This window comes from Uloborus diversus, unplaced genomic scaffold (genome assembly GCF_026930045.1).
Source record: "Uloborus diversus isolate 005 unplaced genomic scaffold, Udiv.v.3.1 scaffold_11, whole genome shotgun sequence".
In the NCBI taxonomy this organism is placed as follows: domain Eukaryota; kingdom Metazoa; phylum Arthropoda; class Arachnida; order Araneae; family Uloboridae; genus Uloborus; species Uloborus diversus.
Genome location: NW_026557765.1, coordinates 193,502 through 211,137, shown reverse-complemented (window position 1 = coordinate 211,137; position 17,636 = coordinate 193,502). Strand labels below are relative to the sequence as shown.

At 35.8% G+C, this 17,636-nt stretch overlaps 1 protein-coding gene across 2 annotated transcripts in view; it reads left to right on the top strand.

Moving 5' to 3' along the window:
* LOC129232193 (serine/threonine-protein phosphatase 6 regulatory ankyrin repeat subunit A-like) overlaps window positions 1–9,424 on the top strand; it is a 51,726-nt gene extending 42,302 nt beyond the window's left edge. For both annotated transcript variants that reach the window (XM_054866434.1, XM_054866433.1), the window contains exon 6: window positions 5,544–9,424. In XM_054866434.1, the coding sequence (XP_054722409.1) occupies window positions 5,544–7,605 (2,062 nt within the window). In that variant the 3' untranslated portion in view covers window positions 7,606–9,424. The remainder of the gene's footprint in view (window positions 1–5,543) is intronic.
* Window positions 9,425–17,636: the final 8,212 nt, after the last annotated feature.

The following is a 17,636-nucleotide window of genomic DNA, read 5'->3' as shown; positions in this document are numbered from 1 at the left end:
GTTCACTGTTCGTTTTTGTACACTTTCCAGACATCGACTATAATTTCCAAGCCACTTGAATTGGCATGCCGTTTCAAATACTGTTTGTCGAGGCACAACAAGCAAACAAACTGTCGTTCTACTTGGTTAAACAACTTAAAATAGTAGGTATTTTGCTTAAAATTGTAAGAAAACCGAAAAACAATACATAAACTAGGTAACATATTGTAAATTATTAATAAAAATTATAAAAAATGAAATTACCTTTATTCCATTTGATGATACAATTTTTGTCCGATATTTTTTTTACCGCACCCTGTATACTGCCATGCTAAGCAAAAAAGGGGACTTTGCAGTTGGGCTCAAGCTGAGATATTGTATTTTAAAATGTGGCTCTTCCATATATTTATATACAAATACAAATACAAATGTGACGACCAGCAACAGGCTCTGGACCCAGCTAGGCTGGTCCTAGTCAATTAATTAGTCCCCAATGAAGATCAATGGCCCTCTTAAAGCTATCCACTCCCTTGCTCATTACCGCCTCTTCCGGTAAGCTATTCCAAGTGCCCACGACCCTGCTAAAGTAGTAGTTTTTCCTGATTTCCAAGTTAGCCTGAGATTTAAATAGCTTAAAACAATGACCCCTTGTCCTGCTTTCCCCGCAAAAATTTAATCCATTTACATCTTTCATTTTGATAAATTTAAATAACTGAATCATGTCCCCTCTGACTCTCCTTTGCTCCAGGCTATACATGTTAAGCCTATTAAGTCTGGTATCATAATCTAAATCTGAGAGTCCCCTTACTAATTTAGTTACCCTTCTTTGAACCCTTTCCAATACAAAAATATCTTTCTTCAGATAAGGCGACCAAAACTGAACAGCATACTCCAAATGAGGTCTTACTAAACTCCTATATAAAGGCAGAAGAACTTTCTTAGATTTGTTTGAAATAGATCTATTGATGAACCCAAGCATTTTGTTGGCTTTGTTACTAGCAATACTGCACTGTTGACTAAACTTGAAGTCCTGATTTATAAGGACACCCAGATCCATAACATTTTCTGCCTGATTTATGACTGAACCCTGTAAACGATATCTCATACGCTTATTTCCATGACCTAAGTGTAGCACTTGACATTTCCCTACATTAACTGCCATACCCCATTTATCAGCCCACTCCGTAATATGATCTAGATCCTCTTGCAGCTGATTTGCTTGTTCTTCATTTTCGACAATCCCCATAACTTTTACATCGTCAGCAAAACAATTCATGCTTCCAGAAATATTTTCATTGATGTCATTCATAAATATAATAAACAAAAGAGGCCCTAAAACTGATCCCTGAGGAACCCCACTTAAAACATCACTCCAATTAGAATGATTTCCTCTCACAACTACTCTTTGCTTCCTACCAGTAAGCCAATTTCTAACCCAAAGTAAAGTTTTTCCTCCTATTCCAATGTCAGCTAACTTGCTGAGAAGAGCAACATGCGGTACCTTGTCAAAAGCTTTTTGAAAGTCAATATAAACAACATCCACACATTTTTTGTTATCTAAAGCTGAGGTAACCTTGTCGTAGAAATGCAATAAATTAGTAGTACAGGATTTACCTTTCCTGAAACCATACTGCAAACTAGTCAACAGACTATTAGTCTCTAAGAACATCATGATCTTAATTTTGATCAAAGTTTCGAAAATCTTACAAATCACCGAAGTCAAACTTACAGGTCTATAATTCCCAGCAAGACCTTTAGACCCCTTCTTGAAGAGTGGCGTTATGTTAGCCAGCTTCCAGTCCTCTGGCACCGTTCCCGAGTTATAAGATGCAACATTGAAAATATTCAAAATAACATCCACTAATTCCTCTGCACATTCAACTAAAATTTTTGGATAAATATTATCTGGTCCCGGAGCTTTAGTTGCTTTAATCTTTTTCAAATGAAATAAAACCTCCTCCCTGGAAAATACAAAATCCTCAAGCTGTATAATAGCTTGTGTCTTGTTAGTGTCAACTGTTGAGATACAGTTATCGTTAAACACACTGGAAAAAAAGTTATTCAGAACATTTGCAATATCCCTATCGTTTTGGATTAAATTTCCATACTCATCAACCAAAGGCCCAATTTGACTGTTTCGAGCTTTCCCAGAATTAGCGTAAGCAAAAAACCTCTTAGGGTTCCTATGAATGTCATCTGCCAGCCTTTGCTCCAATTCCCTTTTCTGAATTCGTACCAAATACTTAAAATTTCGCCTTGCCTTACCATACTGGAGCCTCTCCGCACTCTGACCAGTTTCTTTAAACTTACGAAAAGTGGCTTGCTTATAATTAAGAGCTTCTTTAGTCTCCCTGGAGAACCACATGGGCCAAATTTTGGTATTAACACCTTTTCTCCTGAATGGAACATAGTTCCCAACGGTTTTAGCAAGTTTATCCTTAAATTCCGTCCACTGCTGATCTACGTCGCTATTTTCCAACCCTGACGAAAAAACCTCTTTCAAGCTCTGCCTAAGTGCAACAAAATCGGTGTTTCTGAAATTGGGCACAAACCTAAAATTATCATCTTTGCACACTTCAAATTTAACCCGGAACCTAATGCTGTTATGATCACTATCTCCAATATGCTCCCCTCACTCAACCCCTGAACAAAACTACCTATGTCACAAAAAACTAGATCCAAAATGGCCTCCTCTCGAGTTCCCTGAGTTACAACTTGATCTAAGAAACAGTCACCAATTACTTTTAAAAATTCCTCTTCTTTGCCATTACCAGGATAAAAATTATTCCAATCAATACCCGGAAAATTGAAATCCCCCATTATGATAACGGATCCCTTACTGGACATGTCACTAATAATACGGTACATCTGCTCATCTTGTCCCTGGTTTGAATTAGGTGGCCTATAAATGTTTCCAAAGCGTAGCTTTTTGCCCTTACTGCTCATCAACTCCAGCCAAACCATATCAATATCAGTAGGCTTATCATTTATGACCAATTCATTGCAAATAAAATTGTCTCTAACATAAAATAAAACCCCACCACCTCTTTTACCTACTCTATCCTGTCTGAACAAATTATACCCAGCAATATGTAATAACTCTGCATCAGATTCGGTAGCCCATGTCTCTGTAATTCCAATAACATCCAACTTCTCATCCATAACTATGCTTTTCAATTCATCCATCTTGTTCCTAATACTGCGAGCATTGGTATAAAAAACTTTAAGCATGCCTAAGTTGCTTTTATTTAACACCCTGAAATTTCCTAAATTACAATTGTTAACATTACTACTCTTGTTCGTCACTTTATTTCCATTTCTAGCAATACCCAAAAAAATTTCATTCTCTCGATACCTGATGCTTGAACCATGCCCCCCATTCCAACTTAGTTTTTTTGACTCCGAAGCCCTTAAAATTAATCCACTAACCATTTTGACCCCTGTAGAGCTCAGATGCAGGCCATCCCTAGCAATCCAATCCCGTTTACAATGACTCCATACATCAATGAACCTGATACTGCGCTTTTCGCAAATTGACTTCAGTAGCAAGTTCATACACCTCGCACGTTGATTTAGCCAGCTCCTATGCACTCCATACCTGGGAAGCAAACCAACCACTTGGACATTCGTCGAAAAGCTGGTTGCTTTATCCAACAGGGATTCCCATTCCTTAGAAAACTCCTCATTTTTACTGTGGCCTACATCATTTGTTCCCACCCACAAAGTAACCATGTCCTCCTTATTCAATACTCCCTTCTTTTCAGCAACCATATTAACGTCTTTTACCCGAGCCCCTGATAAACAACACCTAGCCACCTTACGCTTTACTCTCCCAACTGTGTTACCCACCTCCCTTACCATAGAGTCCCCCAAAATTATACCCTTAGCTTCCCAATCTAACTCCTCATTTGAAACTTCCCCCTGAATCTCTGGAACATTTATACCCTCTACAACTGGCCTACACCCTAATGCTAACTGGGCTTCCAAAACTAGCATCTTAAGTCTTAAGTCTGAGAGTTCAGCACATTTAGTGCAAATATAATCCTCCTCAAAAACAGACTCATTTTCCCCCTTATACAGGCAGAACATATGACATAAATCACAAGAGATCCACCTGTCCCCCTTCCCACTCTTTACCTCTTTCATAATGCATATAACACCCATTTCTACTCAGTGAATATGTTCCAAAAGGCAAAACAGAAAGATAAAAATGCAAAAAAACACAGAATAAATACTAAAAACAGCAGTAAATAAACAGAGTTGCTACACCCAATAAAGCACACAAGATCAAAAACCAGGAGATCACCACATGTTAGGCTTAGCTCCAAAAAATGCAAAAACACTTCAAGAATACAATAACAGCTAAAATAAGCCCCCAAAACACAATAAAACTAAATTACATGATAAAGTGAAGTAAAAAAAACCTAAAACTAGACAGTAATAATGAAATTTAAATATTTTTCAAAACAATAGCTCTTGATTAAGTGACCCTAAAACATTTTATTAATTAAGTAAAATACGAAACAGAGAACAACTTGGATAAAATAACTCAAATTTGTTCAAAAGGGTTGGTATGACTACTTTTACTACTGTGCTTAGCATGACCGTATGAATAAACTTAAACTCCAGTTTAATTTTGGTTCAGCTTAAGAAAAACCAATTTAGCTTTGATTTAGACTTAGATTGGATTGGAAAAAATCAAAACTCAATAGCTTTCATTTTCAGGTAGTAACATTGTATTATTTTTCTTCCAAAAAAAAATATCAATCATGTTTGAAAGTCGAAAATTTCAGAAGTTTCAAAGGCAATCTAAAATAGAAAATGTGATTGTTATGATTAGACACACATTACTCAATATTATTGGTTGAGTGACGACTTGACTTATTTCTGGGTTTGACCATGAAAGCCCTCTACTCAGTTATAAAACGAAAGGTTTTTTCTTCTAATTAATCTTGCTATTATGTGTATTTCTGTCAAGCAGAAAACGAAGATGTGTGGATAGCATATGTTTTTTAATGCTTAACCCTTTATACGTTACAAGAAACATAGAGCAATTAAGAAACCTAAATTTTATTCATAAAAAAAAATCAAATTTTCCATTTTTTCCAATTTTTCACGAAAAAAATCGGTAAAAAAACGGTTTTTTTTCCACCACTTCAAAATTTCCGGAAATTTTACATCTCTAATTTGAATAAATCCTAAACTATCATTAAAAGAATAAAACATAAAATATTGCTGTCGCATTTTGATTAATAAGGGAAATAGCTAGTTTAAGCTCACTTTTATTAAGGCTCAGAGTTTATTGAAAAAAAAAAATCCCAAAGTCAATGCTTCAATTGGGGAGAGTGTTGTACCTTGGGAACATTGCTAATTTCTAAGAATCTATTTTTAGCAGCCATGTGTTTGTAATCTCTAATAGTAACCTTCGCCATTAAATTTTGATCTATACCAATCACCCAACGTCATTTTGGGAAATTAGGAAACTTTTTACATTAGACATTCATCAATCATTGTGTTTCTTCAGTCATTTTCAGTTTGTATAACCAAAGAAACTTTTCTTTTAGGAAAAATTTTCGAATGATCTTGCCTTTGTTTCGAGCTGCGTCAAGGAACTATCCTGTTGAGCGTACTCGATTGCATGAAGTAGCAGAAAAAGGGGATGTAGACTCAGTGAGAGATCTTCTAGTTGAATGCGACTTCTTGAGCCGTTTCCGAGATAATCGTGGCCGAACACCCCTCCACATTGCTCTGGAAAATCAGAGAAAGGATGCAGCAAGACTCCTCGTGGATCCATTCTGTGACAATGACTTCCAGGATGAAGAAGGAAGCACTCCCCTACATCTCGCTGCAAGAAATGGATATATAGAAATTATTGGTAAGCTACTTGCCGGAGGTGTCAATATAAATCTCCAAGATAAGCTTGGCTACACGCCCCTCCACACTGCACTGAATCATCGAAACAAGGATGCTGCGTCACTCCTCCTGGACGCAGGCTGTTCTATTGACAAACAAGACAAAGTCGGGGACAGTCCTTTGCATCTTGCTGCAAGGAATGGATATGTATGTATAGTAAGGAGATTGCTTGACAGAGGTGCAGATGTCAATCTGCAAAACCTTAATGGTGGGACACCCATCCACACTGCTTTACATATGAAGCAAGAGGATGTTGCAAGACTCCTCATGAATTCAGGCTGTGCTAATGACATGAAAGATGATGAGGGGAACACCCCTCTACATCTTGCTGCAGGTAATGGATATGTATGTATAGTAAGGAGATTGCTTGACAGAGGTGCAGATGTCAATCTGCAAAACCTTAATGGTGGGACACCCATCCACACTGCTTTACATATGAAGCAAGAGGATGTTGCAAGACTCCTCATGAATTCAGGCTGTGCTAATGACATGAAAGATGATGAGGGGAACACCCCTCTACATCTTGCTGCAAGTAATGGATGTGTAGAAATCGTAAAAGAGCTGATTGCCAGAGGAGCTAATACTCATATCCGAAATATATGTCGCCATACTGCTCTACAGATGGCTCTCATGCGTAGGCAGGAGGGTGCAGCAGAAGTCGTCTTGGATGCAGACTGCAAATACAACATTCAGAATGAGTATGGAGACAGTCCGTTGCATTTTGCTGCCGAGTTTGGATGTTTAAAAATAATCAGAAAGCTTGTTGCTGCCGGGGCAAATACAGGCCTTCAAAATAAAAAAGGAATGACACCTCTCCACCATGCTGTGTACCAGGGCGAAGAGGATGCCGCAGAAATCCTCTTGGATGCGTGCTGCAGAAATGATATTCAAGATGAAATTGGGGCGAGCCCCTTGCATTATGCTGCACAGTATGGCTACCCTAAAACACTCAGGAAGATGCTCAGCAGTGGCGCAGATACGCGTCTCCAAGACAAGTGGGGCCGGACACCCCTCCATGTTGCTTTGGAAGTGCGGCAGGAGGCAATTGCAGAAATTCTCATTAATGTGGATGGCAAAAACGACATTCAGGATATTGATGGGAGGACACCCTTGTTTCTCGCCGCAGAGAAGGGGTACGTAGAAACGGTAAAAAATCTTTTGTTGTGTGGTGTGTGCCCACTCATTGAAGATAACGAAGGAAAGTGTTCGCTGCAGATGGCGCTGGAGAGCCGAAAGAGTGCAGTTGTGGAAATAATTCTGTCAGTCTATGCCTGGAAAGACATTGCAGTGAACTGGAAGGAACTAGATCTTAAAACGGGTGACACAGAGCACTGGATCAAAGTACTGTCCAAATGTTATGAAGAGATCCAGCAGATGAAGTACACCAAAGTGTGCGGAACGACTGTCAGCTACCACGACCTTGCATCGCGACCCTTGTGCAAAGTTGCTCTGTGTCTCGAAAATGAGTGTCTAAGAAAGATTTTGGAGTGTGATAGCACACCATGGAACTTTCCGACCTACGGCGACTTAATTGCTTTCAAAGTGAAGAAGGCTGAATTGAGGAGGATCCTGAATAGTCAGTGTTTGGAGTGTTTCGACAAATTGTCCAGAAAGTTGCCTTCTCTGCCGAGAATAGTGGTTGACATCATTTTCCTTTGTCTGAGTAATAGAGACATGCAAAACTTTATTAGTGCTTTCAAATTTGATACTTGAATATTCCATTTGGAATAAATAAAATAACCACCTTTATCGGCGTATCCCATGGGTCTGAAAAATACTGTGCTGAATTTCATAAAGTGGAAATGAAAAAAAAAAACGCCAGACCAAAGCCAGGATTCTATGTTAAATCTGCCCTTGCAACAGTTTTGACTCGCACTTAAGGGATCCATTTTGGTTTCGAATAAAAATAATTTAGCCAAATTTTCAGCTCTTTATCTCAAACCACATTCGAGTTTTTCAAAAAAAACCTGTTTTTTCGATTTTATTTATTTTTTTATAGTAAAATTCAAAATTAATGAATGGTAATTTTTTTTCCTCTTTCTTAGGAATAAAACACATAAAAAATTCTTATAATCATAATTTTTAAACGAAAAGCCAATTTTTGACGACGGAAATAAAACTTAAATATTTTTTTTCAATGCTTTTCTGAAAAGTCACTCACCAAATTTTTTCAGAAAATGTCTTTTATACTCCTCTACACTTAGGAATATTTTCGAATTTTTTGAAGTGGTGGAACAATGCGAAAAAAAAAATAAAAGCGATTTTTTTTTCATAGTTTTGAGTTTAAACAAGTTCAAATATTTTTATTGCCAAAAAAGTCATTTGAACTTAATCAGTAAAAATCGTGTGCTCAGTAAAAAAGAAAATGAAAGATTTTTTTTTTTAATTTTGAAAATACTATCTTACCAGAGAAAAACATTAAGAAAACCATAAAAAAACTAAGACATATCCTTCATGAAGTTATTAGGAATGTGAAAAAAATGATTAGAGAGCTTTTAAATAAATATTCTTTAATGCTAAATTGTACATAAAACGGTTATATAATTTGTCCATGCTATTGGAAATAATTCTTCAGCCTTGATCCAATAAGAACAAAAATTTCGAGCGTTAAAATAAAATAATTATAATTTAGACAGTGTTCAACATAATTATGTTAAATAACTGACAGTTGATATAATAATTTATGATGATTTTTTAAGTGGGCAATTCCACAAAAATGTTAACCTTAGCACCGAAATTTCAATATTAACAAAACTATAAGTATTATATGTCATTTAAAAGCGTGAAAGATATATTTAAAAATAGTACCAAGTTAAATTTTAATTTATAGTTTTTCGTATTAAAACTAAGCCGTAACAGTTGTCTATGTTCTTTCTGCTGCGGCATCCATGGCAACGAGCAAGCTGACTTGTTGGCTAAAGAGGCTTCAACATTAAATCCACCTTGCCTCCTGATCCCTCTTCGAAACGCCAATCGACATCTCGGGAGCAATATGAGGCTCAAAAGAATTTCATCTCTCCGTGGCATTGCCAGTGGAAAATCTTGGGCGTGTCTTCTTGAAGACCAAACAAGACTGCAACTTTCCCTTTTCCCTAGAGTTGAAGGGGTTACATCTTTTCGTCTCATTACGGATCACGACTACTTACAAGCCCATCTTTTTAAAATCGGACTGGCCAGTTCCCCGCTGTGCTGACTATGTGAAGGGACTAAGCAAATGACAGGGGAGCATCTTTTTGATTGCCCCGTTCTTCTAGACGTGCTGAAGGATGTCGTCTTCAGGGAGCTTCTCTGTTCTGCTGCTGCATCATTGTTGTATTGGACTGCAAGGCGCCTATGTCCGAGAGGACATTGGTGGGTGTGAATTTAAAAAAAAAATGTTCTTTCCTGATTTTTTGGAGAGAACTTGGTATGTAGTAATCAACCTTATTCCTAAAAAAATTCTAACTAAAAGGAAAAAAAAATGTTAGGGTATTTTGTTATACTCTTAATGTAGTTTTATACTGGAAGTTTATAATAAAAAATATCTTTATAGTGTTTAGTTCGTAAACAATTTTAAAATCAGTTTATGAATGTCAGTCAGTTACCGTAAAAAATCAACTCCCCCCCCCCCAGCATGAAAATTATTGGTGGAAATATTCCAAAATTCATATTCTCTGCCTACATCAGGAGTATTTAAATGCTGAATAAGTAGGATTGGAAGTTTACAACCGGAACACCGAAAATTTCTCGGTAACTGTCTGACACACTTGATAAGGTGACTGACTGACATTCTGTTTAACTTTAAAATGGCTGCAATGTATTTATTTTAATAACTCCTGAAAACGGAATCATTTTATTTTTAGCCTTTTTAGTGATATCAAACAACCCAACTCTTTTCATTTTTAAGAATGATAACATATTTTATTGATTTTGTTCATCATTCATTCTCACATAATTTAGTAATGCTTGGGCCTAAATTTCAAAAATAATTGCCTAATATTCGAAAAATACATCAACTCGAAACAGAAGAGGGAAGCATTTTACAGTCAGTACAGCCAAAAGACAAATTTACAATATCACAACTTTCACAGGGGGGAAAGAAATTCATAAATATGGGAAGTGACTGCTAGTAAAGAAGATTTCTATGGAGTTTCTTGTGATCTACAATATTTTGTTGTAAAAGTGGTAGATGATAATAGGGGAAAGGCTAAGGTGAACTTCTTGAAAAAAGGACTTGTTCAATCATATGAGTGGCTAAGATGATCTAGAGGAAATCGAAATACAGTATACTCTCGATTATCCGTGCATTAGGGCCTGTTTTGTGCATTGTTATTATGAACGATATTCACAAAAATATTTCTGGGAACATGAATTGTTTTGCTGATGATGTCAAAGTTATGGGGACTGTAGATAATGAAGAACAAGCAAAACAGCTGCAAGAGGATCTAGATCATATTACTGAGTGGGCTGATAAATGGGGTATGGCTGTTAATGTTGGGAAATGTCAAGTGCTACATTTAGGGCATGGAAATAAGTGTACAAGTTATTATTTGCAAGGTTCAGTCATTAGTCAGGCAGACAAAGTTACTGATCTGGGGGTCTTAATAAGTCAGGATTTAAAGTTTAGCCAACAGTGCAGCATTGCTAGTAACAAGGCCAATAAGATGCTTGGGTTTATCAATAGATCTATTTCAAACAAATCTAAAGAAGTTCTTCTGCCCTTATATAGAAGTTTGGTAAGACCTCATTTGGAGTATGCTGTTCAGTTTTGGTCTCCTTATCTTAAGAAAGACATTAATGTTTTGGAAAGGGTTCAAAGGCGAGCTACAAGGCTAATAAATGGACTTTCTCACTTAGACTATGATTCCAGGCTTAGAAGGTTAAAAATGTACAGTCTTGAGCAAAGAAGAGACCGAGGGGACATGATTCAGTTGTTTAAATTTATTGAAATGAAAGATGTTACGGGGCTGAAATTCAGCACTGAAAACAGGACAAGGGGTCATTGTTTTAAGCTATTTAAATCTCAGGCTAACATGGATATTAGGAAAAATTATCATTATAGCAGGGTAGTGGAACCTCGGAACAGTTTACCGGAAGAGGTGGTAATGAGCAAGGGAGTAGATAGTTTTAAGAGGGCCATTGATCTTCACTGGGGATTGTAAATTGACTAGGACCAGTCTAGCTGGGCCCAGAGCCTGTTGCTGGTCGTCACTTTTGTATTTGTATTATTTTGGAATCATACTTTTTTTAAGCTCCTTTCGGGCACTAAAATCAAAGTAATACGAAGAGTACCCTACTATTCGTGCACAGAGGTCAAATCGGACACGTGTCCTACCCTCATGTGCTCTATTGTTGCATTGTCCATTAAGGGGATATCACACGAGAGAAATTACGGGACATTGCAACCGCAATAGGAACCGTCAACGCTATCTGGAACTGGTTTTTCGGGCGGGAAGTTGCCTACATTGTTACTGCCGGTTGCTCGGACGGTTGCTCGATTTGCTCACAACGGGGGCTACCATTTTTTAGTGTACATCCATGTGCTTGCGCTTGTTCATCGCTTTTCGTCAATTCCGCATTTGGTTATCACGCTGCGTCGCGTTAATTCGACACTTATGGATGAAATTAGTAATTGAATACTTAATGCAGCTCTTGCAGCTTTAATTGTATGTGGATTTGTGAAAAGATGGCAAAAAAAAAAAAAAAAAAAAAGGGGGGGAAATGATCAAGGCAATGATTGATTTCAGAGCTAGAGCATCAATTATTATTTCATGCAGTCACCGAAGCTCCTCCTGTTAAATTCATATTTGAGTTTTAACATTAATTTGTAGAACTTATGGTGAAAATTTCAGAAAAACAGAAAACTTTTATTACTATTAATTGAATGTTTGATTTAAAGTGATACTCTTGTTACATTTAAAGAAGACATACAGAATATATGACTTCTCTAGGCTTATTTTTTCCCATAACTACTAAATTAAATCTTAATTTTAGATAGGACTTATTAGTCACTTATTGACAGGTAAGAAAAAATTTTAATTCTAACAAATTATACCTAAATTCATAGCTAAAAACAAACATGACAAATAAAAAAAAAAAAAAAGCCAGCAAACTCTGATCAATAGGCCTTTCATAAATATTTTTTTAAACTTCGAGTTCATAAATATATTGAAGATGTGCTAACACTTTAACTTACACAAATATAACGCCACTAGATACATATTGCACACAGGAAAATCTGTGGCCGAGTTTATTAAAATAGTTCCAGACATTTAAAAATAAAGTGACGCTTTAAAAAAATGTAATGAAACGATGATTCTATACAAGCATTTATAATACAAATAAGCTTAATACTGAGCAAATTAACACTGCATTGAATATTAGTATGTCTCAATCAATATTTCAAATGTTAATAAAAATAACTTTATCATTTAATAATGCCAAACATAATTTTTGACATCTCAACAAAATATTACAATGTGCGTATCATTTTCAAAAAATTCTTTGTATTATCATATTCTTTGATTTTCAGATTGATTATTTTTCTTGACTGGAATAGAGTACATGTGTTACTACACAGTCAAAATATTACTAAATAGGTGGAGCTAAAAGTAGAGTAAATATTTCACCATTTCACTTTGCCTCACATTCTCCTACATTTTAAGTATTTTCAAATGGTACATACTGTATGTACCCATCAGTTTGAATTAAAAAAGAAAAGTACAGCTTCAATGCTATGATTTTTAAAAAGGAATTTTCACGTAACTTTTTCAAGGAAAAAATTTACTGTAATTGTTCAAGTATCAGAATGGGGTGGCTTCCTCCAGTCAAAAGTAGTACTTTTATCACTGAAATTGATAGAATAAGCAAAAAAAAAAAATAATAATAATAATAACTTTGACCCAAAAATACTTTCATTTTCCCAACCGTTATTTTTTAATTAATTTTTTTAAATGTCCGATTTTTCAAACAAAGCGCGGTCTTGATGACGTTACAACTACACGTGAGTAAAGATGCGAATTAAATATTTTGCTCTGTGAATGTCAACACGAATGGCATTTCATCATTCGTGACGTCACACGAAAGAAATGTAAACAATGAAAGCGCCACGATTTAAGTAATTTTTTAAAAATATTAAACAAAAACAAATTATTTAAAAAATGGTCAGATCCTATGTTTTTAAACATGCTCTTTCAGAAAAAAATACGTTTAAAATTTTAGAAACGACCCCATTGTAACATTTGTGCAAAACAATTTTCAAAAACCTAATGAAACGAAAAACACCAATATAAATTAAGAAATGCATAAAATTCGCACTGATGTTAACTAACATATAAGTAGCAATTTAAATTCAAAATCAGATGCAAAACCAAAGATTAAATGTCGCTCATCCGTTTTTTAAAGTGTAACTGAAAATTTTTGAACCATAAAATAAATAGAACAATAAAAAGGAATCCCCACATTTCTGTCGCCACGATAGCAAATATATTTTACAGTGACGCTGCCTGACGTCACGAAATCCCAGCGCCCTGATTGGTTCCTTCGTAACTTGCCCAGAATTAAAGGCAATTTTTTTCTAGCGGAGGAAAAAGTTTGCCCCTATACAAGCAACTGCAAATTTCCATAGCACACGAGAATTTTGGAGCAATCGTTTGTGGAAGTAAGTAGAAAAACCAGTTCCGGATAGCGTTACGGTTGCTATTGCGGTTGCGATGTCCTGTAATTTCTCTCGTGTGATATCCCCTTTAGGGGCCACCCTTCACGTGTTATCCCGCCCGGTCCAATCTTCAGTCTTTTTTGTACTGCTAGACCAGTTTTAAAAGACTGGGTCTGACACAATGCCAAGAAAATGAACCGCTCCATAGGGGAGTCTTCGGTTCCCGTGGAAGGCAAGTCACGTGACCTGTCTCTGAAAATTGGCTAAGCAGTAAGCTACATGTATCATCAGATCACTGCGCAACTTTTCTGGTAAACATGGCTGGTGTGAAACGGAAGAGAAATGTTTTAAATGTGAAACAAAAATTGGAAATTATCAAAAAATTTGATAATGGTGAATCCGCTAGCAAATTGGCAAAAGATTATGACATTGGAGTGCAAACTGTTCGCGACATAATGAAAAACAGAGAAAAACTTTCTTCTTACACTAGGGATTGTGATGATAAATCTGCACTTTATAAACGAAAAAGTATGAAAACGTCGGCCTACAAAGATTTAGATTCCGCTCTTCTACAATCGTTTAACCAAAAGAGAGCGGAAGGAATTCCAATTTCGGGTGCTATGTGCTCAGAAAAAGCTAAATTTTTTCATGAAGCACTTGGATTAGAAGGGGACTTTAATGCATCTTCAGGAAGGCTAAGGTTATTCAAGCAACACTATGGAATCAGACCGTTGCACTTGGATTAGAAGGGGACTTTAATGCATCTTCAGGAAGGCTAAGGAGATTCAAGCAACACTATGGAATCAGACCGTTGCAGGTTGAAGGAGAGCGTTTAAATGCTGATGTGACTGCTGCTGAAACGTTTTGTGTGGAATTTCAAAAATTTGTTGCCAAAGAAGAATTGTCTCTTGATCAAGTTTACAATGCTGATGAAACAGGATTATACTGGAAATGCCTGCTTTAGGTGACCATACAATGAAACTCTTAATGATTGGGAAAGCTAAGAAACCCCGTTCATTTAAAGGTACAGAACAAAAAAACTTGCCAGTTATGTACTACAATCAGAAAGGAGCATGGATGACAAAAGATATTTTTCTGCGATGGTTTCACGAACATTTTGTTCCTGAAGTTAAAAAGCATTTAAAAGCTAAAGGTTTACCTTTGAAAGCAGTACTGCTTTTAGACAATGCTCCATCACATCCGGATAAAAGTTTGATGACGGGCTAATTACCGGTAAATTTCTCCCTCCAAATGTTACATCTTTAATACAACCCATGGATCAAGGCAGTGGCGGATCCAGCCGATTGTTTTGGGAGGGGTCATCCGAAATTTTTGAACAAATTCCGAACTCCCCAGAAATTTTATTAAAATGAAGTTTTAATAACTCAATTTTCGGGGTATCGGGACATTAGATGAGGGGGTGGATTTAGGAATCTCCCTTGAAAATGTTTCAAAATTTAAATAGCCGAGTAATTTTTGAAAATTAGGAAACTAAAACCGCATTTTGTCTATTTTTGATGATATACCGAGAAAGGTCAGGTTTCAGGTGCTGGACCCAAAATACTTTTTGAAAATAAAACTTAGAATCAAAATATTCTGTCATTATACATTGAGAAGTTAGAAGAGGAGGGATGCTCTTCAAGCTCTTCAGCTGTCCATCCTAAAACTGCACCTTTAGGTAATGTTTGCTTACATTTAGGGAAGAGTGAAGGTGCTTAGAATCCTTCCTTCCTGGAAATATTTTGCATTTGAGGCTCTAAAAATTCGATTTTTAACTTATTTTTATACATATTTTAGAAAGAGATGGAAAATTCGCGAGCTCCTCCAAAAACCTCCTTTTAAAGCTATCATCACGATATAAACTAGGGAGGGAGGGGGTCTTATCAAAGATCGTTTTGTAATTGAAGTCCCAAAAAATTTCATTTAAGTTGCTTTTAAGCAAGCTAACTGATAAGGGCTGGATAAGCTAGTTTCCGTTGACATTTTTGCCAAATAAAAGACTTAAAATGGAATTTTTTGCTACATATCAAGGTATTTGTGAAAGGACATGGGAAAAGGGTTCTCCCCCTAGTTTCGAAATTAAAGCCATAAAAACGAAAAATTAGGCTATCTTTGGTCTTGTGAACCATAGGTATACTCTGAGAACAGCAGCATTTAGAGATCGTCCAAATGTCTGTAGTTGGAATCAAGAAATGATGTAAAAGATGGAGAAAATTTTTGGAAATAAAAGTTTTGTTTTGAGGGTAGGGACATCATTTATTTCCAATTAAGGCTTATGCTTCTTTTTCAGTGTAACACATGTGTTAAATTTTGTTATCTTCTCATAATATTTTTTTTTCTTAAAAAAATTCCTACAATCACAAGGCTTTGGGAGGGGCCATGGCCCCCCTCTAGATCCGCCCCTGGATCAAGGTGTAATTGCGTCAATGAAACGACGGCACAGAGCTGAACTTGATCCACAAAGTTGTAACGCTTACAAACTTTTGGAAGCAGTATTCATTATTGGATGCAGTGCATGGTATAGCAGCTGCATGGTCAAAGGTAAAATCAGTTACCCTTGCATGATCTTGGAGAAAAATCTTGCCACAAGAGTCATTGAATGAAGAATCATCTTCGATTGCCGAAGATAATATCGATAACATCATTGAGGAAGTTAAAGAAATCGAAGGTTTTGAATCAGTTGACGCTGAAAATGTCGAAGCGTGGTTTAAAACAAGGTTGGCAAAAACCCGGGTTTTTTTAAAAAAAACCCATGGACCCAGGGTTTTTTGGGTTTTTTTAAATAAAACCCAACTAAAGCTGGGTTTTTTTTAAAGAAATGTGGTTTTTTTTGTCTTTTTTTAGGGAAAATGTGGGGTACTTGTAGCATATTGTAGCGTAAGTATATGGACAAAGCGCAAAAATTGTCTTGGGGTAAAAAAAAGCTGGAAAACAGTTAAAATTCAGCTTTTTCTGAAGAAAAGTATAAAAGACAACGAAACCCAAGAATGGTGAAGTTTCAGATTTTTTAGTTTCCATGATTACCAACAGTTAAGCCAAAGTTACTTCTCGAGTGATAAACTCTATTGTTCGTTTTTAATTACTACATTTTTTTTTTTTTTTGCATTTTACTTTATTGTATTTCATTTTGTTATACAAAACTACTGTAGAACTTCAAGTAGTTTAAATCCCTTTTTACTGAATTCCAGCTTAATCAAGACATTTCTTTGATCTTTATGTTGCCTGTTTTTCTATTTCTGTGTACAGACTAAGAAATATTAAACTTTTTCCTAAGGTAATGAAAATACTGTATATCCTATTCTGTTTTCTGTCTGACCGTTTGAGAAACCTTTTAATTTCTAAAAAATATACCTTGTTTATTTGAGATTTGTGACGTGTTGGTTTGCAGGAAATAATTCTCATGAAAGCCTTTTAGCTAGAGTAGTTTCCTCTGTACAATCGACAGATATTGCGAAAATCAGACGTGACAGTACTTAGTCCAGATAATTTGAGTTATTTATGGACCAGTTAAAGAAAAAAGTTAAATGTATTTATTTAAAACCTTTGAAGTATTTTTTTAATGCCGTCAAGAGTTAAGAAATACTATTTAAGTTCAAAATTCCTTTTTTATGTCCATTGTCTGTGGTAAAGAACAAATAAAAAATAAGTTTAAATTGTGAAAATATTTAAATTAATCAATTTTTCTAAAAACTTCTCAGAAAATTTTAAAAAACCCAAAAGTGGACTAAATGATGGGTTTTTTTTTAAATGGGTTTTTTCAAAAAAACCCATTGGCTCCAACCCAATTGGGTCCAATCCGGCCAACCCTGGTTTAAAAGCAAGGAATGTGAATTAAGATTTCAATGTCTAACTGACGAAAATATCATTGAACTTGTTACTGAATCAAACGCAAGTGATGATACCGAAAACAAAGATGAAGAACATGAAGAAAATACAATTTCACATTCTACTGCTCTACAATCTGCGGAACATTTGTTGGATTACATGAGTGAAAGAGGTTACGATTACAGGGAAATAATTGCAGTAAGAAAAATTCGTACGGACATACGCAACAATTTAAACAAACGAAGAAAACAAAAATGTATCACCGATTTTTTTAAGCAATAAA